At 46.7% G+C, this 25,485-nt stretch overlaps 1 protein-coding gene across 2 annotated transcripts; it reads left to right on the top strand.

Annotated features, from left to right (window-relative positions):
• The first annotated feature begins 2,582 nt into the window (after positions 1-2,582).
• On the top strand, positions 2,583-25,074 carry skap2 (src kinase associated phosphoprotein 2). Of its 2 annotated transcripts, none has more exons than XM_042318511.1 (13): positions 2,583-2,805; positions 3,351-3,456; positions 3,604-3,629; positions 5,260-5,361; positions 7,411-7,491; positions 7,672-7,755; positions 9,913-10,037; positions 11,973-12,036; positions 12,178-12,285; positions 14,561-14,659; positions 15,795-15,907; positions 24,254-24,358; positions 24,449-25,074. In XM_042318511.1, exons 1-12 carry the CDS (start codon positions 2,766-2,768, stop codon positions 24,344-24,346), a joined length of 1,041 nt encoding a protein of 346 aa, XP_042174445.1. In that variant the 5' UTR covers positions 2,583-2,765; the 3' UTR covers positions 24,347-24,358; positions 24,449-25,074. The 2 variants fall into 2 exon arrangements, with proteins under 2 accessions (XP_042174445.1, XP_042174444.1); XM_042318510.1 differs by having other exon boundaries at positions 2,587-2,805; positions 24,254-24,354.
• The last annotated feature ends 411 nt before the right edge of the window (positions 25,075-25,485 follow it).

Below are 25,485 nucleotides of genomic sequence, written 5' to 3'. Positions count from 1 at the left end.
AGACAGACAGTGTGTGTAGCAGGACGTGTGTGTGTGTATATGTGTGTGCATGTGAGGGCGTGAGAAGTCAGTATAAAATGAATTGCTTTGTATTCTTGACTTTAGAACGTTCTGTGAATAAACCTTTTTGACTATTTAGCTGGGCCTCAGTCTGTTTCATTCGACCAGGATCTTACAAATTCTGGTTTGCAGACAGAGTAATATAATTAAATTGGGTTATGTATCTAGAGAACTTATCAACCACGGTTGTAACCACGGTTAGGTGAGCTATATGGATCACTCCAATATATTTGGTATACCCGCACCAGATTTTGTCGGTGCTAGAGGGCCCTGGTCAGCCAGCGGTGAAGTCCCAGCTGGGGACCGAGACGCAGGGGCCGTCGATGTGGGGGGGGTAGCCGATGCCCAGGACCACTGAACCAAACACAGAGGGAGGTGCCACATTTATCCGATAGTACCTAGCAAAGGTGCAAGAGGAATGCTGTCGTAATCGTGTCCACGATCCAGTGAGAGCCTCTGCTTTGATAGCCCAGCCCCAGGACGCTCTCACCATAGCAGACGAAGAGGAGGGGGGGTTCAGGATAAAAGGGATGTTCACATGCCTGTCTGACAGAACCGTCAGGAGAAATGAAGGGTTGGGGCGGAGCGATATACTCTACCCCCCAGGTCCATCCGGTAGCACTCAGAACTTATTGAGAGAGCATGGAGGTCACCCACCCTCTTCTTGGAAGTAATCGCTACCAAGAAAGCCATCTTCATAGAGGAGGTGTTTCAGGGAAGCAGATGCCAACGTTTCAAAAGGCTGCTTTGCCAAAGCTGCCAAGACCACATCCAGATCGCAGCTTGCCATTGAGCAGGTCCTAGCTGGACGCAGGCAAACCCCCTTCATAAACCTGGAGACCAAGGGATGGCACCCAACTGGCCTGTCCATCCACCCCACATGGCAGGCAGATATAGCAGCCAAGCGAGACTGCAGGTATTCAGTCTGCAGAGATGGGGACAGATTGAGTGATCACTGTTCACCAGTTTGATGTCCAGTGTAGTGGCTACCCGAGTGAGTAGGCCCCTCATAGCCCCTCTAGTCGCTGGGGGCAATGAAACCCCACTGCCGGCTTCTGATGGCCTGTCAGGCCCGTAGCATCGGTGGCACCAGGAACAGCCTATCACTGGACAACAGGGAACAGCTGTCATTGCCATCGAAGCCATCAACCTCCTGACGCAGGGCATGCACGTTCAAGGTGGTCCCAGCGGTCTGACTCTGCCCCCGTCCAGGACTGGCAGCAGATGGGCTCTGCCTGGCTCCGGCCACACTTCCTGGGAGGGGTACTGGGCCTAGTAGAGGGACTAACGGCTCGCTGGCACACCACTCCTGAGGAAGGAGCCCGCCTCAGCCTGGCCGACCCACTCGCGCATGGCCCCCAATCACACCAGGCACAGGCATTCTGATGAACAACACACAAAACAGGCATCCGGAAGGGCGCGTCACCACCCTCTCCGTGTGGCTCAAACCCAGGCAGTGCATACGAGGTATGCAGATCACCAAGGGGGATGCCACCATCACACCTGTCACAAAGGGAAGCCATAAGCTCAGCCAAGCTAACAGGGCCACGGAGCAAGGGTCCGACGCCCTGGGAGAGCTATGTCGTAACCCGCTTGGAGGAATAGTTACATGGAGAGGGATAAATTACCCAGTACCTCTGCAGAAAACAGGGAAGACCAGTTTGGGAAAAACAGGCAGACAAAAAAGAAACAGCAACCAGGTAATGGATTTGATTTCTGGGTTGTTTTGTTTTTACACCAACTGCAATATTACCTAGCCGGTTTAATATCCAAGCAGAAAACAGAAAGCACCATATGGAGGAACTCTGTTAAGGAACTCCAAAGTTAATGTCTCTACATAGTTGAAGCCCACCACAATACTCCCACCACAATACCTGCAGGGTAATTAAAGCAATTCACAACACACACAGAACAAGCCAGTCGGCAATATGTAAGGTAAATACAGTCTGTGGCAGCAAGAGCCACCAATATATTAATGGATGCACACTGAGTCATAGCGTAACTCTAACTAAACATAAGCAAGACAAACCACGGGCGGAAGATACAGATCAACCACGCGCAGCGAGTAGAGCACTGAAGAGGGGCTGGCCACGTGGCCAGCTGCTCCAGGCCGCAAACAGCCAGTGAGTATACTTCCACGCAAGCTATTACATTTACCAGTGACTTACCAAGCGAACTTCAGAAAGTTTGTACATCAACCCATACCCATTTTCTCGGACATCCACCGAGAAAAATGAAAGAGAACGTCTGTGTCGCGGCCATGGGGTCTATATATAGGGGCGGACCCCAGCCTTGACACAGGTGTACACCTGAGTAAATGTGTAAATCCTCACCTCGGATGTATCCCTCCGCCGCGAGGTGATACCAATATATTGGAGTGATCCAATGGAGTGATCCATGTTTGCGTTTATATTTTTGTTCAGTGTGAAAAAACGCATTCTATGAAATACTATTGGGCGTGCGTGCAGGTACCGCGCGGGCAGGTTAAACGCGATGGCGGTGCAGGTGCATCAAGAAACAAAGAAAGAAAGGAAGGATACGGTCCGCGGTCTATATTTGAATAGTGTCACTGCACTGTAGCCAGTGGTCATTGTATTTGATTAGTGAATTTATACGGTAACTTCCGTATCTCTCAGCCCACCAGAGCTTCCGTATTAACTGAGTTTCTCAGTCTACCCTGGCTGGATTTTTGACTTTGTAAAGCTATGCGGTCAATTCCGGAGGAGTTAACGACGCTTATTTCAGGTATTTATATTATATATATTATTAATCGACGTGTTAGTGTAATGGATTTCTATCCCATCGTTGTCAAACGTAAAGTTTTCCAGAAACATTTTATAACTGTTTTGAAAAAGAGGAAGTAAGTGTCTGTCTCACTGCAATATGGATGGTAGAGTTCTTTCCACCATAGAGACGATTGCCACAAACAAACAGGTGCACCCTTGAGTTGTAACTAATATGATTCCTTTATTAGTTGGCAGTATTGAAATGAGTAGGCAGGCACCTATTGTACGCACGTTTGCATCCGAAGTGTTTGGTTATCGCTCCAAAGCAATTATACCAAAACAAAAAAGGACACTATTTTCATGTGTAAAAGTTGGATAAAAATTGACCTTTTTTTTGTCATGTGTAAAAGTTAGAAATGTATCCTAAAAACGGGGAATTATTTTTAATATTTAGAGTATAGTTGTGAACTCTATTAAATATTTGGGAATGGGCTGCATGATTCTGGTTGATTATTGTGATCACATGACCTGAAACTTTGCCTTCTTATTTCTTCCCCTTTTAAGATCTTGAAGATTTCCTCTTCGATGGTCTGAAAGGAGAGAATTTGAGTAAGAAGGCAAAGGAGAAAAGAGAAGCCTTCATAAAGCGGATCAAAGAGGTCAAATCTGGGTATGTATAGACTCCAGCAGGACCTATTATAAACACTTTGTGGTTTTGCAACAGCTCGTTAGTTAAATAATATAACTCTGTCTATAGCTGTTTTGCAGTTGTACTATGGCGATATATCATTTCCTTATTCCTTCTTGTGTCTTACAGATACCCTCAAGAGTTCAACGAGAATCGTATGTTTTTACTCAGTGTGCTTGATGTCGATGTGTTAAAAAAAGGCACCTTACTCCGGGTGGGTATAATTTGTGGAACGTTCCAACAGAAATCTGTTCCAAAAACGTTGTAAGTACAAGGTTGCCAACAAACAACGTATACAAAGTAACATGATCAAGTCACCGAGCTAACTAGCTGCCGATTAGGCATCAACTCACCACGTAGCTTATTCTTAATGTTTGTCCATAGGCTACCAGAGTGAGGACAGACATTTTTCAGGAATAAACGTGGTGAGTGAAAAACTTAATGAAATAGCCCATCCCTACCCGGTATCTTATTCTGCCTCTATACAACTTTGTATGTGTTGTTTGTTGGCAACTTTGATATTTATGAAGGTTTTGGGATTCCAAGTTGGAATGTTCCACACATTATACCCCCTATGGGCCCTGGTGCTCCATATTTTAATTGTATTTATGTAACCATTATTTAACTAGGCAAGTCAGTTAAGAACAAATTCTTATTTACAATGACGGCCTACCAGAAGGCAAAAGGCCTCCTGCAGGGACGGGGGCTGGGATTAAACATGTAAAATAAATAACACATACATATAGGACAAAACACACATCATGACGAGAGACAACACAACACGACATAAAGAGAGACTTAAGACAACAACATAGCAAGGCAGCAATTACATGACAACACAGCATGGTAGCAACACAACAATATGGTAGCAACACAGCATGGTAGCAACACAACATAACAACAACATGGTAGCAACACAGCATGGTAGCAACACAACATAACAACATGGTAGCAACACAGCATGGTAGCAACACAACATAACAACAACATGGTAGCAACACAGCATGGTAGCAACACAACATAACAACAACATGGTAGCAACACAGCATGGTAGCAACACAGCATGGTAGCAACACAACATAACAACAACATGGTAGCAACACAGCATGGTAGCAACACAACATAACAACAACATGGTAGCAACACAGAATGGTAGCAACACAACATAACAACAACATGGTAGCAACACAACATGGTAGCAACACAGCATGGTAGCAACACAACATAACAACAACATGGTAGCAACACAGCATGGTAGCAACACAACATAACAACAACATGGTAGCAACACAGCATGGTAGCAACACAACATAACAACAACATGGTAGCAACACAACATGGTAGCAACACAACATAACAACAATATGGTAGCAACACAGCATGGTAGCAACACAACATAACAACAACATGGTAGCAACACAGCATGGTAGCAACACAACATAACAACAACATGGTAGCAACACAGCATGGTAGCAACACAACATAACAACAACATGGTAGCAACACAACATAACAACAACATGGTAGCAACACAACATGGTAGCAACACAACATGGTAGCAGCACAAAACATGTTACAAACATTAGCATTAAGGTCAAGAAGGTAGAGACAATAAAACATCACACAAATCAGCCACAACTGTCAGTAAGAGTGTCCATGATTGAGTCTTTGAATGAAGAGATTGAGATAAAAGTGTCCAGTTTGAGTGTTTGTAGAGAATAGATGTCCATTTGGGACATGCATGGGTCTTACTGTAATACATCAACAACTACCGTTTTGAACCAGGAGATGCAGAGGACTCAGAAGAGGATGAAGTGGAGGACAGCAACAATGATGGAGGGTCACTGCATTCAGAACGCACAGATAAGGAGGATGAGACCTGTGAAGGTACGTCACAAACACTTGGGTGTGTACCAGGGTTAACACTTGGGTGTGTACCAGGGTTAACACGAGGGTTTATACCAGGGTTAACACGAGGGCGTTAGACCAGGGTCAGCACGAGGGCGTTAGACCAGGGTCAGCACGAGGGCGTTAGACCAGGGTCAGCACGAGGGCGTTAGACCAGGGTCAGCACGAGGGCGTTAGACCAGGGTCAGCACGAGGGCGTTAGACCAGGGTCAGCACGAGGGCGTTAGACCAGGGTCAGCACGAGGGCGTTAGACCAGGGTCAGCACGAGGGTTTTAGACCAGAGTTGGATTCAAAGAATTACAATTCCAATTCATGCTTCTCTGTAAGAAAACAATTGTAATGAGCTAGAATTTCAGTTTATATCCTGAATTGACTGAATTGAATTGAAATGGAATGGACCCAGACTGATACAATCTACAAACTTACATACATACTGTACCAGTCAAAAGTTTTGACACAGCTACTCATTCAAGGGTTTTCCTTTATTTTTACTATTTTCTACATTATAAAATAATAGTGAAGACATCTAAACTATGAAATAACACACATAGAATCATGTAGTAACCAAAAAAGTGTTAAACAAATCAAAATATATTTGATATTCTTCAAAGTAGCCACCCTTTGCCTTGATTACAGTTTTTCACACTCTTGGCATTCTCTCAACCAGCTTCACCTGGAATGCTTTTCCAACAAACTTGGTGGAGTTCACACACATGCTGAGCACTTGTTGAAATGCATTCCAGGTGACTACCTCATGAAGCTGGTTGTGACATTCTAGACATTTCTGTGCTTCCAACTTTGTAGCAACAGTTTGGGGAGACCCTTTCCTGTTTCAGCATGACAATGCCCCCGTGCACAAAGTGAGGTCCATACAGAAATGGTTTGTCGAGATCTGTGTGGAAGAACTTGGCTGGCCTGCACAGAGCCCTGACCTCAAGCTCATCGAACACCTTTGGGATGAATTGGAACCCCGAATGCGAGCCAGGCTAATTGTTCAACATCAGTGCCCGACCTCACTAATGTTCTTGTGGCTGAATGGAAGCAAGTCCCTGCAGCAATGTTCCAACATCTAGTGGTAAGCCTTCCCAGAAGAGTGGAGGCTGGTATAGCAGTCAAAGTGGGGCCAACTCTATATTAATGCCATGTTTTTGGAATGAGCTGTTTGATGAGCAGGTGTCCACCTACTTTTGTCCACCTACTTTTGTCCATGTAGTGTTTGTGGTTCTCTCTCTCTCACCAAGTCTGTGTGTGAGCGAGAGAGAAAGCTGAAGTGGAGGAGATTGTGATACCACTGACATTCCAGTTGTAACTTGGCAACTGACTTTGGAAGCAATTTGAAGGGCACAGCTGTGGGTTGGCCCCTCATGACAGAGAGAGCATAGTTTATTACTCACATCCTGGAACCTCGCAGAGTGGCAGTCAAGAGGTTTACAGTTACCGCTTTACATTTCTACTACAGTCCAAGAAAAGGCATGCCTATGTATACAGTAGTCTTTCTCCCATAACAGTAACCTACACAGCGTTTGTGTATTTGGTTTTGGTTAATAGAGTATCAAGATAAACCTTGTGAAAGGGTAAGGGGTCTGGGTTTTATTGGCCTTTAAACAGCTGCCAGTTTTATGGCCCCTCTTTCACTCAGAGCAACTTTGACACAGAGAGTTGAACATTTGCATTGAAGTTGCACTAGTTGGCTGCAAAATATTGTTCTCTTCTGCACTAAGAGATGCTTAACTTCTATATCGACCCGATTGATGACAAACCAAATAAGCAAAGATGTGTGTAACCCTCTTTTTGAACATTGTACGGGTGCATTTTCACTGTGAGATTCATTGGAGTCTGGGACTGTGTAGTAGGTCTTCTTGGTTTTCGGGAGCAAGAAAAGACAAAGCAAAACTGTACTATTTCCTGTTTTTCCAAAGTAACAGTTGTCCAATCAGCTTAGCCATAGTCATTGATCTAAATGATGAGAATGTAAAGAAGGTTGCTAGAAGGCTGATAGACTTGCATCGTTGTCTCTCTGCCTATAGGTGCTCAGCAGTCTCTAGCCGTGGCGGCTCAGGACCTCCAGTCTGTCTTCAAGGCCGGATACCTGGAGAAACGCAGGAAGGGTGGGGTTCTTCCATTGACATGCATATATTAAAATATATACACATATATTGTTTATATATGACATTGGTGTCTTTACTAACATACACGACACACACTATGGGACTTTTGGGGAAACAACACTGTTTATGAGTCTCCAGATTCTGGATTGTATGACTCTGTTGATGATGATGTTCCCACAGATCACAGCTTCTTTGGCACAGAGTGGCAGAAGAGATGGTGCGCTTTGAGCAACCAGACATTCTACTACTACGGCAGTGAGAAAGGTATTCAACCAGACATTCTACTACTACGGCAGTGAGAAAGGTATTCAACCAGACATTCTACTACTACAGTAGTGAGAAAGGTATTCAACCAGACATTCTACTACTACAGTAGTGAGAAAGGTATTCAACCAGACATTCTACTACTACGGCAGTGAGAAAGGTATTCAACCAGACATTCTACTACTACAGTAGTGAGAAAGGTATTCAACTAGACATTCTACTACTACAGTAGTGAGAAAGGTATTCAACCAGACATTCTACTACTACAGTAGTGAGAAAGGTATTCAACCAGACATTCTACTACTACAGTAGTGAGAAAGGTATTCAACCAGACATTCTACTACTACGGCAGTGAGAAAGGTATTCAACCAGACATTCTACTACTACGGCAGTGAGAAAGGTATTCAACCAGACATTCTACTACTACGGCAGTGAGAAAGGTATTCAACCAGACATTCTACTACTACGGCAGTGAGAAAGGTATTCAACCAGACATTCTACTACTACAGTAGTGAGAAAGGTATTCAACCAGACATTCTACTACTACGGCAGTGAGAAAGGTATTCAACCAGACATTCTACTACTACGGCAGTGAGAAAGGTATTCAACCAGACATTCTACTACTACGGCAGTGAGAAAGGTATTCAACCAGACATTCTACTACTACGGCAGTGAGAAAGGTATTCAACCAGACATTCTACTACTACGGCAGTGAGAAAGGTATTCAACCAGACATTCTACTACTACGGCAGTGAGAAAGGTACTCAACCAGACATTCTACTACTACGGCAGTGAGAAAGGTATTCAACCAGACATTCTACTACTACGGCAGTGAGAAAGGTACTCAACCAGACATTCTACTACTACGGCAGTGAGAAAGGTATTCAACCAGACATTCTACTACTACGGCAGTGAGAAAGGTATTCAACCAGACATTCTACTACTACGGCAGTGAGAAAGGTATTCAACCAGACATTCTACTACTACGGCAGTGAGAAAGGTATTCAACAGACATTCTACTACTACGGCAGTGAGAAAGGTATTCAACCAGACATTCTACTACTACGGCAGTGAGAAAGGTATTCAACCAGACATTCTACTACTACGGCAGTGAGAAAGGTATTCAACCAGACATTCTACTACTACGGCAGTGAGAAAGGTATTCAACCAGACATTCTACTACTACGGCAGTGAGAAAGGTATTCAACCAGACATTCTACTACTACGGCAGTGAGAAAGGTATTCAACCAGACATTCTACTACTACGGCAGTGAGAAAGGTATTCAACCAGACATTCTACTACTACGGCAGTGAGAAAGGTATTCAACCAGACATTCTACTACTACGGCAGTGAGAAAGGTATTCAACCAGACATTCTACTACTACGGCAGTGAGAAAGGTATTCAACCAGACATTCTACTACTACGGCAGTGAGAAAGGTATTCAACCAGACATTCTACTACTACGGCAGTGAGAAAGGTATTCAACCAGACATTCTACGACTACGGCGTGAGAAAGGTATTCAACCAGACATTCTACGACTACGGCAGTGAGAAAGGTATTCAACCAGACATTCTACTACTACGGCAGTGAGAAAGGTATTCAACCAGACATTCTACTACTACGGCAGTGCGAAAGGTACTCAACCAGACATTCTACTACTACGGCAGTGAGAAAGGTACTCAACCAGACATTCTACTACTACGGCAGTGATAAAGGTATTCAACCAGACATACTACTACTACGGTAGTGAGAAAGGTATTCAACCAGACATTCTACTACTACGATAGTGAGAAAGGTAATCAACCACACATACTACGGTAGTGAGAAAGGTACTCAACCAGACATTCTACTACTACGGTAGTGAGAAAGGTACTCAACCCGACATACTACTACTACTACGGTAGTGAGAAAGGTATTCAACCAGACATTCTACTACTACGGTAGTGAGAAAGGTACTCAACCAGACATTCTACTACTACGGTAGTGAGAAAGGTATTCAACATTCATGACTTCCCAGACAACTGTAGTTTGAGGTGTTTGGGAATAGTTTTTTGTATTTTGATTGAATATATAGAATTTATAGCCAAACAGTGATGTTACTCTAATCATGACTTGTTGTTGTAGTTGTGTTTCTCTCTCTCTCTCCTCTGACAGACAAGCAGCAGAAGGGCGAGTTTGCAATTGATGGCTACAGTGTCAAGATGAATAACACCCTGCGGAAAGATTCGAAGAAAGATTGCTGCTTTGAAATTTCTTCCTCTGACAAGCGAGTATATCAGGTGAGAGAGCTCGTCTCTTGATGACACTTAGGGGCATACCATACGCTAATCATTGCAGTCTGTCCATGTAACATTTCTGAAACCACTATAGGACGGTTTCCCGGACACTGATTCACCCGAGTCCTGGAGAATATATAGAATCTCATTGAAATAGATTTTTAGTCCAAGACTAAGATTTATCTGTCTGCTATACCGTCCCTTTAAACTTCGATCATAGTCCAAAACGTGGACACGTCCACACAGCAGTGTTCTACAATATTGGTCCTTTGGCTTTTGTTGAGTTCTCTGCTCAGCTCAAGCAATTTCTCCAACTGTCAACACATTGAAATGAACAGGAGTCACGTTGGTTGGGGATTGTGGAGAGGCGTTCAGAGGGCGGAGAGGCGTTCAGAGGTCGGAGGGGCGTTCAGAGGTCGGAGGGGCGGTTCAGAGGTCGGAGGGGCGGTTCAGAGGTCGGAGGGGCGGTTCAGAGGTCGGAGGGGCGGTTCAGAGGTCGGAGGGGCGGTTCAGAGGTCGGAGGGGCGGTTCAGAGGTCGGAGGGGCGGTTCAGAGGTCGGAGGGGCGGTTCAGAGGTCGGAGGGGCGGTTCAGAGGTCGGAGGGGCGGTTCAGAGGTCGGAGGGGCGGTTCAGAGGTCGGAGGGGCGGTTCAGAGGTCGGAGGGGCGGTTCAGAGGTCGGAGGGGCGGTTCAGAGGTCGGAGGGGCGGTTCAGAGGTCGGAGGGGCGGTTCAGAGGTCGGAGGGGCGGTTCAGAGGTCGGAGGGGCGGTTCAGAGGTCGGAGGGGCGGTTCAGAGGTCGGAGGGGCGGTTCAGAGGTCGGAGGGGCGGTTCAGAGGTCGGAGGGGCGGTTCAGAGGTCGGAGGGGCGGTTCAGAGGTCGGAGGGGCGGTTCAGAGGTCGGAGGGGCGGTTCAGAGGTCGGAGGGGCGGTTCAGAGGTCGGAGGGGCGGTTCAGAGGTCGGAGGGGCGGTTCAGAGGTCGGAGGGGCGGTTCAGAGGTCGGAGGGGCGGGCGGTTCAGAGGTCGGAGGGGCGGGCGGTTCAGAGGTCGGAGGGGCGGGCGGTTCAGAGGTCGGAGGGGCGGTTCAGAGGTCGGAGGGGCGGTTCAGAGGTCGGAGGGGCGGTTCAGAGGTCGGAGGGGCGGTTCAGAGGTCGGAGGGGCGGTTCAGAGGTCGGAGGGGCGGTTCAGAGGTCGGAGGGGCGGTTCAGAGGTCGGAGGGGCGGTTCAGAGGTCGGAGGGGCGGTTCAGAGGTCGGAGGGGCGGTTCAGAGGTCGGAGGGGCGGTTCAGAGGTCGGAGGGGCGGTTCAGAGGTCGGAGGGGCGGTTCAGAGGTCGTTCAGAGGTCGTTCAGAGGTCGTTCAGAGGTCGTTCAGAGGTCGTTCAGAGGTCGTTCAGAGGTCGTTCAGAGGTCGTTCAGAGGTCGTTCAGAGGTCGTTCAGAGGTCGTTCAGGCAGTACGTTCCCCTGTTCCCCTGCAGATGGTCTCAGAGCCACGTAGCTTTGTCCCAATGGGACGCCGGACTACCTCGTGTCTGTGAACTATGATTTACGCCTTAAAGGGAAAATCCATTCAAACTATATTTTTAATTTTTGTATTAGTCCGCTGTTGATACAGTCCCAAAATGTTTTGCATGTCAGCAGTCAATTTTTCAAAAGATTGGACTTTCAAGAAGCAAAGTGCCACTGACCACATCATAATGATGATGCAAAACACACACATTTAGAGTTTTGGTTAAGTATTTCTCACATACATATTCAGGTTTCTTAGCTAGTTTTTTCCTTCCTTGAGGAAAGTTTAGCTAATGCATAAATACAGTGCTATTTGTTTATGTTAATTAATTTAGGTGCAACTACTGACTGTCGTTTTCTTCTCTCTCTCGCTCTCTCTGTCTGTCTCTCTCTCTCTCTCTCTCTCTCTCTCTCTGTCTCTCCTGCTCTCTCAGTTCTGTGCGTCATCTCAGAAAGAGGCAGAGGAATGGGTGGAGCAGATAGATTTTGTGTTGAGAGGTTTGTAATACTCACCATTTAGACCTCATATTTTATCCAATGTACTTTTCATGTCAAGTCTTATGAATATTTTAATAGTAACCAGTATAGACTAATTCCCTTATTTAATCTGAGGCTGTGGGTGGCTGTGTGTGTTTGCAGACATGTCAGGGGTCATTCCATTGGACGAGGAGGATCAAGAGACGTACGATGACATTGGCGCTGTCGAGGCGGCGCCTATTGACGATGACATCTACGAAGAACTCCCAGGTCTGCCATTTCTCTCTCACACACATACACACACACACTGTGTACTCTGTCAGAGAATGTAACCAAGAATCCTGTTCCTCTAGAGGACTGTTTGATTGGATGCTTCCTGATTGACACATCCTCTATGCTCCGGCTCTGTCATGTTATTACTACTATCCTTATTATGGGATAGATGTGGGGAGGAGACCCAAATGGTACCCTTTTCCCTTTCTAGTGCACTACTCTTGACCAGAGGCCAATGGACCCGAATGGAAAAAGTAGTGCCTCATAAAGGGAATAGCAGGCCATTTGGGACTCAGGCAGGGTGGTACAATGTTGACGGTGCATCTCTCCTCTCTGCTCGCTCTCGTTAACATAAACACATAGCTGTGAATGAATTGAGGTGTAAAGACTAACTAATGTTTACTTCTCTCTATCACTCACAGAACCGTTCAAAAGTTTGGGGTCACTTAGAAATGTCCTGTTTTAAAAAGAAAATGTAAAAAAAATTGTCCATTAAAATAACATAAAATTGACCAGCAATACAGTGTAGACATCTTTAACGTTGTAGATTACTATTGTAGCTGGAAACAGCTGATTTTTTTTTAATTTTATTTTTTTTAATCTAAAAATGGAATATCTACTTAGGCCCATTATCAGCAACCATCACTCCTGTGTTCCAATTGCATTGATACCAGTCTCAACGTCAACAGTGAAGAGGTGACTCTGGGATGCTGGCCTTCTAGGCAGAGTTCCTCTGTCCAGTGTCTGTTCTTTTTCCCATCTTAATCTTTTCTTTTCATTGGCCAGTCTGAGATATGGATTTTTCTTTGCAACTCTGCCTAGAAGGCCAGCATCCCGGAGTCGCCTCTTCACTGTTGACGTTGAGACGGGTGTTTTGCGGGTACTATTTAATGAAGCTGCCAGTTGAGGACTTGTGAGGCGTCTGTTTCTCAAACTAGACACACTAATGTACTTGTCCTCTTGCTCAGTTGTGCACTGGGGCCTCCCACTCCTCTTTCTATTCTGGTTAGAGACAGTTTGTGCTGTTCTGTGAAGGGAGTAGTACACAGCATTGTATGAGATCTTCAGTTTCCTGGCAATTTCTCACATGGAATAGCCTTAATTTCTCAGAACAAGAATAGACTGATGAGTTTCAGAAGAAAGTTATTTGTTTCTGGACATTTTGAGCCTGTAATCGAACCCACAAATGCTGATGCTCCAGATACTCACCTAGTCTAAAGGCCAGTTTTATTGCTTCTTTAGTCAGAACAACAGTTTTCAGCTGTGCTAACAAAATTGCAAAAGGGTTTTCTAATGATCAATTAGCCTTTTAAAATGATAAACTTGGATTAGCTAACACAACGTGCCATTGGAACACAGGAGTGATGGTTGCTGATAATGGGCCTATGTAGATATTACATAGAAAATCTGCCGTTTCCAGCTACAATAGTCATTTACAACATTAACAATGTCTACACTGCATTTCTGATAAGTTTGATTTTATTTTAATGGGAAAAAACAAGGACATTTCTAAGTGATGCCAAACTTTTGAGTGTGTGTGTATACGTGTGTGTGTGTGTGTGTGTGTGTGTGTTTTGTACATACACACTCTGTCAAGTAGTGCACTATAAAGGGAATTGGATGTAATTTGGGACACAGCCTTGCTCTTGCAGCTTGTGTAACTTCTATGTTACAAGCATGTTAAACAACAGGTGTGGCTGACTAGCTGGGGCTTTGCATTACTCACGTTGTTCAGATCCACATCTGACCCTCTCTCTGTCCTGGGGCCATTTACATCACTCATGTTATCCAGACCCACATCTGACCCTCTCTCTGTCCTGGGGCCATTTACATCCCTCACGTTATTCAGACCCACATCTGACCCTCTCTGTCCTGGGGCCATTTACATCCCTCACGTTGTTCAGACCCACATCTGACCCTCTCTCTGTCCTGGGGCCATTTACATCCCTCACGTTGTTCAGACCCACATCTGACCCTCTCTCTGTCCTGGGGCCATTTACATCCCCCACGTTGTTCAGACCCACATCTGACCCTCTCTCTGTCCTGGGGCCATTTACATCCCTCACGTTGTTCAGACCCACATCTGACCCTCTCTCTGTCCTGGGGCCATTTACATCCCTCACGTTGTTCAGACCCACATCTGACCCTATCTCTGTCTGGGGCCATTTACATAGTCTCTGAGTAGAAGTGCTGATCTGGGATCAGGTCCCCCATGTTCATGTGATGTCATTCATTAGGATTTATCTCTCTCTCTCTTTATCTCTCCCAACAGAGGAGGACATGTCTGCTCCTCCCTTGCCCACACCTCCAAAGCCCAAGGTGGAACCACCCACGCCACACAGCAAACCCACCCCACCCACTACAGCTGCAGGTAAGTGGAGAGAGAGACCTGCCTGCACCCCCCGCCTCTCATCCTTTAACCTCACCAAACACAGACTTCAGAGTGGTTCAGATCTTTGCAGAATCAGAAGCAGATGCCAGTTTAGAGAGAAGGCCTTCTGAGACACACTGTGAAAGGGAAGTCATGATGACATGGAGAGGAAGTCCCTGTGAAAAAGCAACTCGGAGGCATTTCACACTGTTCTTGAAATAAACACATTTCAGTTAGATCCTACTCGTTCTGCATTTAACCACATGCCTTTGCATAATGTCAGTACAAACAAACTGAAAGCTACGTTTAACCACTCACACAAGAAATGTTCTGAGTGTTGTGTTACCATGTATACAAGCTATAGAGGCTCAATCCCCTGTACATTTCATAGGAGAAAACCGAGAAGTTTAGTTTATTCATTAGATCAATTAAAAAAACAAGCCCACATTAAATCTTGAAAATCCATACATGCACATTAGTAAAATCCTGGAGGATAACACAGAGTCTGGGACTTATTTCCATTGTGGTCCTCCTGAGATAAGATGGCTGGGCAACATCCAACAGGTTGAACACCATATGATAAGAAGATAAAACACAGAAGAAGAACATCTAAGTTATCATTGCAGTTGTATCGTAAGGTACAGTCAAATGTCATTTTTACAGCTGCCCAGAGAGGACCTGGTCTTTATGAGCAGAGGCAACACATTCCACTCTGAGGCTCCAGTATACCACAGAGTCTCTTTCCCAGCATTACTCCTGAACCTGTATAAGCACACATCAGCAACACCTGATCTGGTGCTGTGATTGTGTGCATCTCTAACATGGGGAAAGTTATCAGTCAGATATCTGGGCACAGAACATAGAGGAGGAGAGGGCGACAGGGAGGGAGAGATGACTAGTCTATTGTTCTGTCAGAGGAAGACCTCTTGTTAGCTCTCTACCACCTCAGAGAGGGCGACAGGGAGGGAGAGATGACTAGGTTTATTGTTCTGTCAGAGGAAGACCTCTTGTTAGCTCTCTACCACCTGAGTAGGTTACACACCATGACATCACAATAACCACCCATGTACTGTAGAGACTGGGGGACATTTTGATTGATCCATCTCTCCTATAATCTCTCTCTCTGTCTATCTAGTGAATAAGATCACAGACTACCAGAACTACTATCAGGGGATATGGGACTGTACAGGAGATCAACCAGATGAACTGTCCTTCAGACGGGGAGACGCCATCTACATCCTCAGCAAGGTCGGTCTGGGCTGTAGGAACCAACCCTCCTCATCCTCACTCTCACCTCCAGACAGGGATCATCAGCAGTCCCTAGAGGTTTAGGATGATCTCCTTTTCACAGGCTTACGGCTGCTCGAGGCGGGTCCTGCTCGAGGCGGGTCCTGCTCGAGGCGGGTCCTGCTCGTTGTGAGAGCTATATACACACATGATGCACTTATTCAATCATTCATATCTTCCACAATGGCTTGACATGTTCCATGACATAGCAAATAGTTTGCAAAACATCCTAAGCAGCTGATAAGCATGAATAACATAAGAGTTAAAACATGCTATATTACCTAGTTATCTTCTCCTTAGAAGACAGTTGGTTTGCCTTCTTATGCCAAGTGTTACTAGATTGTGTGGTATTTCTAAAGGTCTCTATGAATGGCTGCACCAGACCAGACAGACCACCTAAAGTGGTCAGTTATTGCTGGACCCTCTGAGGAGTAGACATTTCATATCCTGACTGGCAGCGGCTGGCCCGTAGTCCGTAGCCTGTAGCCCGGCCTGTAGCCCGTCCCGTAGCCTGTAGCCTGTAGCCCGTAGTCCGTAGTCCGTGGCCCGTAGCCCGTTGCCTGTAGCCCGTGAGCCCGTAGCCCGTAGCCCGAGCCCGTAGTCCGTAGTCCGTGGCCCGTAGCCCGTAGCCTGTAGCCCGTAGCCTGTAGCCCGAACGGCAGGCTGAGGTGGGCCTGGGTCTGGGCCCTCTCTCTGTCTGTGTCCCAAATGGCACCTTATTACCTACATGTGCACTACTTTTGACCAGGACCCATAGGACACTACTGATCCATAGGGCTTTGGTGACAAGCAGTGTACTATGTAGGGAATAAGGTGCCTTAAAGGATGCAGCCTCTCTCTCTCTCTCTCTCTCTCTCTGACCTCTGTGTGATGGGGATTAGTTGTGTCACAATGGAAAGGTTTTTAGTGTTCTTGGCTAGGTGTCCCTCTCACCTTGCCAGGCATGGCCTTAATGGGGATGTGTGTTCTCAGGAAACGGCAGGTGGAGTCCTCCACTCCATTCAGACCAGGTGAGGACGTGTGGTGGGAGCCCAATTTCCGAGGCTTGTCAGCTAGCGAGGTGTAGGAGGGGTGTTTGTGTGCCAGGTGTGGGGTATATTAAACCATTAATGGATTAAACAATGTTACATTGTTGATGTGTAATCAGCCATTTAAATCATCTCTCCAATATGTTGTAATTGAAGGCTGCGTAACCCACTACATAGTTTGTACCTCTATCATCCATTCACTTTCTTAGTGATTTAATGACGGATGTATTTGCGGAGCGTCACTGGCCAAAATAATTAACCTTTGCAGTGTTTCACATCAGTCTCTTATTGGTGAATACAATGCAGTAGTCAATGGGGAAGGTCCTCATGTGTTCAGTCTGGAGGGCTGGAAGAAATGTATACAGAGTTTCTACTGAGACTCAATGAAAGTGCTGTTTTTATGATCAAGCCTGCCATCTAGTGGTTGATATAAGAACTGTCAGCTTCAGTTTCTGAAAACGACTGACCTGCCTTTCTTTACAAACCGTGCAGTTTATTACTGTGTGATGATTTATTATCTATTCATCCATGTTATCATTCTATGGCCAAAGTGTTTAATTCTACCTGAAAGGGTGAATGATCAGAGATGCTGTGCAATGCCAATGTGCAGAGTAGACAAACATGTCAACACAACAGCCCACATCCGGCTTCTTTTCCTGTATCGAAGAGAAGCAGGAATCACGTTGTCCTTTCATTGGGTTAGTGTGCAGACTGAAAGAGCCTTCAGTTGACCTGGAACCTTGGTGTTGGGGGTTGTGGTCTGCTGGGAGGGAATGACCATAAAACCTGTCTGGACGCTCACACAGACCAGCTGCATCAGGAGGAGGAGGAGGAAGGGCTGCACACACACACACACACCCTCCCACTATCCAGAGACCAGGAATAGCCTGAGCAGTGCCCCCCCCCCAGCTGCCAGACCCCCAGAGTGTTGGAGGGTGTTGTATCAGGCTATCTAACCTGCTGCACACAAAGCGTGTGTGTACTTGTTTGTGTGCTCATATGTTGTCACAGTGTGGGGTCTGTGCTCCCTCCTCTCTCATGAGTCCCATATACCTCCAGTGTATTAGTGACTGAGGCCCAGCTTCCAGCCCCCAACACTCACTCAGGCAGCCATGACTTACCCCGGACTAGCAGCGGACAACACTGGGCTGGTCCTGACACCACACTGAGGTGTGGCTGACTTCTACAACAGACACAGGAAGCTCACACACACAGAACCCTGTATCACTCCCAGGGGGCTTGGGACCAAATGTCAATTCCATCATGTCACACATTAACAAGACGATTGTGGCATTCACATAATGGCATAAACACTGATGTGTTTCAGTGTGTAGTTAATTAGATGAGGTAATTGGCTTCAGCTCTCTGCATGGCATTGTCTTCGGACAGTTTTTCCTCTTATGTGGCTTTAGCTCTGGTCCAGGGCGCCACATGTGACTGGCATAGCTCTGGTCCAGGGCGCCACATGTGACTGGCGTAGCTCTGGTCCAGGGCGCCACACGTGACTGGCGTAGCTCTGGTCCAGGGCGCCACACGTGACTGGCGTAGCTCTGGTCCAGGGCGCCAGGGCACGTGACTGGCGTAGCTCTGGTCCAGGGCGCCACACGTGACTGGCGTAGCTCTGGTCCAGGGCGCCACACGTGACTGGCGTAGCTCCGGTCCAGGGCGCCGCACGTGACTGGCGTAGCTCCGGTCCGGGCCGCCGCACGTGGCTGGCGTAGCTCTGGTCCGGGCCGTGACTGGCGTACGTGGCTGGCGTAGCTCTGGTCCGGGCCGTTGCACGTGGCTGGCGTAGCTCTGGTCCGGGCCGTTGCACGTGGCTGGCGTAGCTCTGGTCCGGGCCGTGACTGCACGTGGCTGGCGTAGCTCTGGTCCGGGCCGTTGCACGTGGCTGGCGTAGCTCTGGCCCGGGCCGTTGCGTACGTGGCTGGCGTAGCTCTGGCCCGGGCCGTTGCACGTGGCTGGCGTAGCTCTGGCCCGGGCCGTGACTGCGTACGTGGCTGGCGTAGCTCTGGCCCGGGCCGTTGCACGTGGCTGGCGTAGCTCTGGCCCGGGCCGTGGCTGGCGTACGTGGCTGGCGTAGCTCTGGCCCGGGCCGTTGCACGTGGCTGGCGTAGCTCTGGCCCGGGCCGTTGCACGTGGCTGGCGTAGCTCTGGCCCGGGCCGTTGCACGTGGCTGGCGTAGCTCTGGCCCGGGCCGTCGCACGTGGCTGGCGTAGCTCTGGCCCGGGCCGTTGCACGTGGCTGGCGTAGCTCCGGCCCGGGCCGTTGCACGTGGCTGGCGTAGCTCTGGCCCGGGCCGTTGCACGTGGCTGGCGTAGCTCTGGCCCGGGCCGTTGCACGTGGCTGGCGTAGCTCTGGCCCGGGCCGTTGCACGTGGCTGGCGTAGCTCTGGCCCGGGCCGTTGCACGTGGCTGGCGTAGCTCTGGCCCGGGCCGTTGCACGTGGCTGGCGTAGCTCTGGCCCGTGGCCGTTGCACGTGGCTGGCGTAGCTCTGGCCCGGGCCGTTGCACGTGGCGGGCGTAGCTCTGGCCCGGGCCGTCGCACGTGGCGGGCGTAGCTCTGGCCCGGGCCGTTGCACGTGGCGGGCGTAGCCGTGGCCCGGGGTGTTGCACGTGGCGGGTATTGCCGTGGACCGGGGTGTTGCATGTGGCGGGTATTGCCGTGGACCAGCGCTAACATGGTGTCATATACACCTCTATCATCAGACTGCCCTTCATCATGCCTGACCTGAGGTCCTCAACATGGACACGTTACCAGCATCCACTAGTCTGTATTATGTGAGTAGACCAGGGCCAGGAGTATCTCCCTGACCAGGAGAAACTCTGGGCCCTACATGGGAGTGATAGTCTCTCAGCCCCCCAGCCCCAGTGTCTGTCAGCCCCAGGGAAGACTTTAATGTGAGGTCAGGCTCCTAGGAACTGAGAAAAAAGAAGCGAGGGGGGAGAGAGGCTGCTGCTGTATGGGGCACCAGCCACACGCTGCTCTGCTGCCTAACTGGGCTCATATATGGTGTGGGCTGGTGATGGTTCTCCAGCGTGGTGTGTAACCGGGCCTGAGACCTAAGAACGTCTATCAGCTCAAGATGCATCTCCTCTGTTTTTATTTTGTTTTTACAACAAATGCATTGCAGTGTATTCAATGATACAACATGCTCTCTGTTCTCTGATCTGTTTTCTCTCTTGCTTTCTCTCTCTCTGTTCTCTCTCCTCTCGCTCTCTGTTCTCTCTCCTCCCACTCTGTTTTCTCTCTCTCTATTTTCTCTCCTCTACTTCACTCTGTTCTCTCTACTTCACTCTGTTCTCTCTCTCTGTTCTCTTTACTTCACTCTGTTCTCTTTACTTCACTCTGTTCTCTTTACTTCACTCTGTTCTCTTTACTTCACTCTGTTCTCTCCCTGTTCTCTTTACTTCACTCTGTTCTCTCCCTGTTCTCTTTACTTCACTCTGTTCTCTCTCCCTGTTCTCTCTCCTGTTCTCTTTACTTCACTCTGTTCTCTGTCTTTACTTCACTCTGTTCTTCTCCTGTTCTCTCTACTTCACTCTGTTCTCTCTACTTCACTCTGTTCTCTCTACTTCACTCTGTTCTCTCTACTTCACTCTGTTCTCTCTACTTCACTCTGTTCTCTGTCTTTACTTCACTCTGTTCTCTCCCTGTTCTCTCTACTTCACCCTGTTTTCTCTACTTCACCCTGTTTTCTCTACTTCACCCTGTTTTCTCTACTTCACCCTGTTTTCTCTACTTCTCCCTGTTTTCTCTACTTCTCCCTGTTTTCTCTACTTCACTCTGTTCTCTCTCCCTGTTTTCTCTACTTCACCCTGTTTTCTCTACTTCACCCTGTTTTCTCTACTTCTCCCTGTTTTCTCTACTTCACCCTGTTTTCTCTACTTCACCCTGTTTTCTCTACTTCACCCTGTTTTCTCTACTTCACCCTGTTTTCTCTACTTCTCCCTGTTTTCTCTACTTCACCCTGTTTTCTCTACTTCACCCTGTTTTCTCTACTTCACCCTGTTTTCTCTACTTCACCCTGTTTTCTCTACTTCACCCTGTTTTCTCTACTTCACCCTGTTTTCTCTACTTCACCCTGTTTTCTCTACTTCACCCTGTTTTCTCTACTTCACTCTGTTTTCTCTCTACTTCACCTGTTTTCTCTACTTCACCCTGTTTTCTCTACTTCACCCTGTTTTCTCTCCCTTTTCTCTCCCTGTTTTCTCTACTTCACCCTGTTTTCTCTACTTCACTCTGTTCTCTCTCTTCACCCTGTTTTCTCTACTTCACCCTGTTCTCTCTCCACCCTGTTTTCTCTACTTCACCCTGTTCTCTCTACTTCACCCTGTTTTCTCTACTTCACCCTGTTTTCTCTACTTCACCCTGTTTTCTCTACTTCACCCTGTTTTCTCTACTTCACCCTGTTCTCTCTACTTCACCCTGTTTTCTCTACTTCACCCTGTTTTCTCTACTTCACCCTGTTTTCTCTACTTCACTCTGTTCTCTCTCCCTGTTTTCTCTACTTCACCCTGTTTTCTCTACTTCACCCTGTTTTCTCTACTTCACCCTGTTTTCTCTACTTCACCCTGTTTTCTCTACTTCACTCTGTTCTCTCTACTTCACCCTGTTTTCTCTACTTCACTCTGTTCTCTCTCCCTGTTTTCTCTACTTCACTCTGTTCTCTCTACTTCACCCTGTTTTCTCTACTTCACCCTGTTTTCTCTACTTCACCCTGTTTTCTCTACTTCACCCTGTTTTCTCTACTTCACCCTGTTTTCTCTACTTCTCCCTGTTTTCTCTACTTCTCCCTGTTTTCTCTACTTCACCCTGTTTTCTCTACTTCACCCTGTTTTCTCTACTTCACCCTGTTTTCTCTACTTCACCCTGTTTTCTCTACTTCACCCTGTTTTCTCTACTTCACCCTGTTTTCTCTACTTCACCCTGTTTTCTCTACTTCACCCTGTTTTCTCTACTTCACCCTGTTTTCTCTACTTCACCCTGTTTTCTCTCCCTGTTTTCTCTCCCTGTTCTCTCTCCCTGTTTTCTCTACTTCACCCTGTTTTCTCTACTTCACCCTGTTTTCTCTCCCTGTTTTCTCTCCCTGTTTTCTCTACTTCACCCTGTTTTCTCTACTTCTCCCTGTTTTCTCTACTTCTCCCTGTTTTCTCTACTTCACTCTGTTCTCTCTCCCTGTTTTCTCTACTTCACCCTGTTCTCTCTACTTCTCCCTGTTCTCTCTCCCCTGTTTTCTCTACTTCACCCTGTTTTCTCTCCCTGTTTTCTCTCTGTTCTCTCTCCCTGTTTTCTCTACTTCACCCTGTTTTCTCTACTTCACCCTGTTTTCTCTCCCTGTTTCACCCTGTTTTCTCTCCTCTGTTTTCTCTCCCTGTTTTCTCTACTTCACCCTGTTTTCTCTACTTCACCCTGTTTTCTCTACTTCTCCCTGTTTTCTCTACTTCACTCTGTTCTCTCTCCCTGTTTTCTCTACTTCACCCTGTTCTCTCTACTTCTCCCTGTTTTCTCTACTTCTCCCTGTTTTCTCTACTTCACCCTGTTCTCTCTACTTCACCCTGTTCTCTCTACTTCTCCCTGTTCTCTCTACTTCTCCCTGTTCTCTCTACTTCACCCTGTTCTCTCTACTTCACCCTGTTTTCTCTACTTCACCCTGTTCTCTCTACTTCACCCTGTTCTCTCTACTTCACCCTGTTCTCTCTACTTCACCCTGTTCTCTCTACTTCACCCTGTTCTCTCTACTTCACCCTGTTCTCTCTCCCTGTTTTCTCTACTTCTCCCTGTTTTCTCTACTTCTCCCTGTTTTCTCTACTTCACTCTGTTCTCTCTCCCTGTTTTCTCTACTTCTCCCTGTTTTCTCTACTTCTCCCTGTTTTCTCTACTTCACTCTGTTCTCTCTCCCTGTTCTCTCTACTTCACCCTGTTTTCTCTACTTCTCCCTGTTTTCTCTACTTCTCCCTGTTCTCTCTACTTCTCCCTGTTTTCTCTACTTCACCCTGTTCTCTCTACTTCTCCCTGTTTTCTCTACTTCACCCTGTTTTCTCTACTTCTCCCTGTTTTCTCTACTTCACCCTGTTTTCTCTACTTCACTCTGTTCTCTCTACTTCACCCTGTTTTCTCTACTTCACTCTGTTCTCCCTGTTTTCTCTACTTCACCTGTTTTCTCTACTTCACCCTGTTCTCTCTACTTCACCCTGTTTTCTCTACTTCACCCTGTTTTCTCTACTTCACCCTGTTCTCTACTTCTCCCTGTTCTCTCTTCACCCTGTTTTCTCTACTTCACCCTGTTCTCTCTACTTCACCCTGTTTTCTCTACTTCACCCTGTTTTCTCTACTTCACCCTGTTTTCTCTACTTCACCCTGTTTTCTCTACTTCACCCTGTTTTCTCTACTTCACTCTGTTCTCTTCTCCCTGTTTTCTCTACTTCTCTGTTCTCTCTACTTCACCCTGTTTTCTCTCTCTTCACTCTGTTCTCTCTCTGTTTTCTCTACTTCTCCTGTTTTCTCTCTCCTGTTTTCTCTACTTCACTCTGTTTTCTCTACTTCTCCCTGTTTTCTCTACTTCACCCTGTTTTCTCTACTTCACTCTGTTCTCTCTACTTCACCCTGTTTTCTCTACTTCACTCTGTTCTCTCTCCCTGTTTTCTCTACTTCACTCTGTTCTCTCTACTTCACCCTGTTTTCTCTACTTCACTCTGTTTTCTCTACTTCTCCCTGTTTTCTCTACTTCACTCTGTTCTCTCTACTTCACCCTGTTTTCTCTACTTCACCCTGTTTTCTCTACTTCTCCCTGTTTTCTCTACTTCACCCTGTTTTCTCTACTTCACCCTGTTCTCTCTACTTCTCCCTGTTTTCTCTACTTCTCCCTGTTTTCTGTTTGTTCTCTCTACTTCACTCTGTTCTCTCTACTTCTCCCTGTTTTCTCTCTTCTTCACCCTGTTCTCTCTACTTCACTCTGTTCTCTCTACTTCTCCCTGTTTTCTCTACTTCACTCTGTTCTCTCTACTTCACTCTGTTTTCTCTACTTCTCCCTGTTTTCTCTACTTCACCCTGTTCTCTCTACTTCACTCTGTTTCTCTACTTCTCCCTGTTTTCTCGCTCTCTGTTCTCTCTACTTCACTCTGTTCTCTCTACTTCACTCTGTTTTCTCTACTTCACCCTGTTTTCTCGCTCTCTGTTCTCTCTACTTCACCCTGTTTTCTCTACTTCACCCTGTTTTCTCTACTTCACTCTGTATCCTCTCGGTTGACTCTCTTCTCTCTGTTCTCTCCTCTATCAGGAGTACCAGAACTATGGTTGGTGGATCGGGGAGATGAAGGGGTCTGTTGGCATCGTTCCTAAAGAGTACCTCATGGAGTTGTACGCCATTTAAAGGCCTGAGTAGGTATTACATCATGCAACTCAGTCATGGGTGAAATAACTGTTGGGTTGTTCCAGCAACACTAATGTGTGGTGTTTTTGTGTTCTGTTTCAGGGCATCTAAATCCAATCATCTTCCATGTGAGATGCATGGAAACAGACCATATCTGAAGAGGACACTGAACTAAGCAGCAAAGCCAACTGTCTGTAGCAAAATGAAAAATATCAGATGCATGTCGTGTCCATCTTGATCTCGCTAAGCGCTTTAAGGAGTTGTCTCGGCAGATTGAGTTCAGTAAACTGCTTTTGTTTCATTTATTATCGCTGCATTTCCCCTTTTGATACAGAGTCTTTATATTGTGAACTGTCTACAATGAATCGCTTATGGAGTCTTTATATTGTGAACTGTCTAGAATGAATCGCTTATGGAGTCTTTGTATTGTGAACTGTCTAGAATGAGTCATTTATGGAGTCTTTATATTGTGAACTGTCTACAATGAATCGCTTATGGAGTCTTTATATTGTGAACTGTCTACAATGAATCGCTTATGGAGTCTTTGTATTGTGAACTGTCTAGAATGAGTCATTTATGGAGTCTTTATATTGTGAACTGTCTACAATGAATCGCTTATGGAGTCTTTATATTGTGAACTGTCTAGAATGAATCGCTTATGGAGTCTTTGGCTGAGAAATACATGTGTATATTAGAGGTCAGGCATATTTCATAAATACTTGATACTGCTCCAGGTTGCTCGTTTGTTTTGTTTGCATGCCATTCCATGCAGAGTTGGATCACATTGCCTCTACTAGACACTGATCTCAGGTCAGTTTTCCATTTACCCCCTTATGACCCGCTGAGGATTGGGTGATAGCAAGCTGATCCAAGGTCAGTGCTTGAGGGGGGGGGGGCTCTTCTACCCAGTGTATTCTGCTGTGCAGTATGAAAAACCAACCACCAGGTGGCATCAGAGTCCCTGTCTGCAGTAATTCCAACAGCTCAACTGGTCCAGCTGTCCCCCACTGATGATGTCACAACCTGTGTTCTTTCACAGAGACGACCATGGAATTAGAACTCTGCAATATCATCATCTCTATGGGCTACACTCTGGCATGCATTTGATGTGGGTGGTATTGTTATTTATATATATGTGT

This window comes from Oncorhynchus tshawytscha, unplaced genomic scaffold (genome assembly GCF_018296145.1).
Source record: "Oncorhynchus tshawytscha isolate Ot180627B unplaced genomic scaffold, Otsh_v2.0 Un_contig_4572_pilon_pilon, whole genome shotgun sequence".
Lineage (NCBI taxonomy): Eukaryota > Metazoa > Chordata > Actinopteri > Salmoniformes > Salmonidae > Oncorhynchus > Oncorhynchus tshawytscha.
This window is presented reverse-complemented; position numbering and strand designations above follow the sequence as displayed.

Excerpts from the sequence above, each read along its gene's own strand:
- skap2 (XM_042318511.1), top strand. The coding sequence starts at position 2,766 with ATGCGGTCAATTCCGGAGGAGTTAACGACGCTTATTTCAG. Across the intron at positions 3,457-3,603 it reads ATCAAAGAGGTCAAATCTGG|ATACCCTCAAGAGTTCAACG; the intron begins GTATGTATAGAC and ends TGTGTCTTACAG. Across the intron at positions 12,286-14,560 it reads CATCTACGAAGAACTCCCAG|AGGAGGACATGTCTGCTCCT; the intron begins GTCTGCCATTTC and ends CTCTCCCAACAG.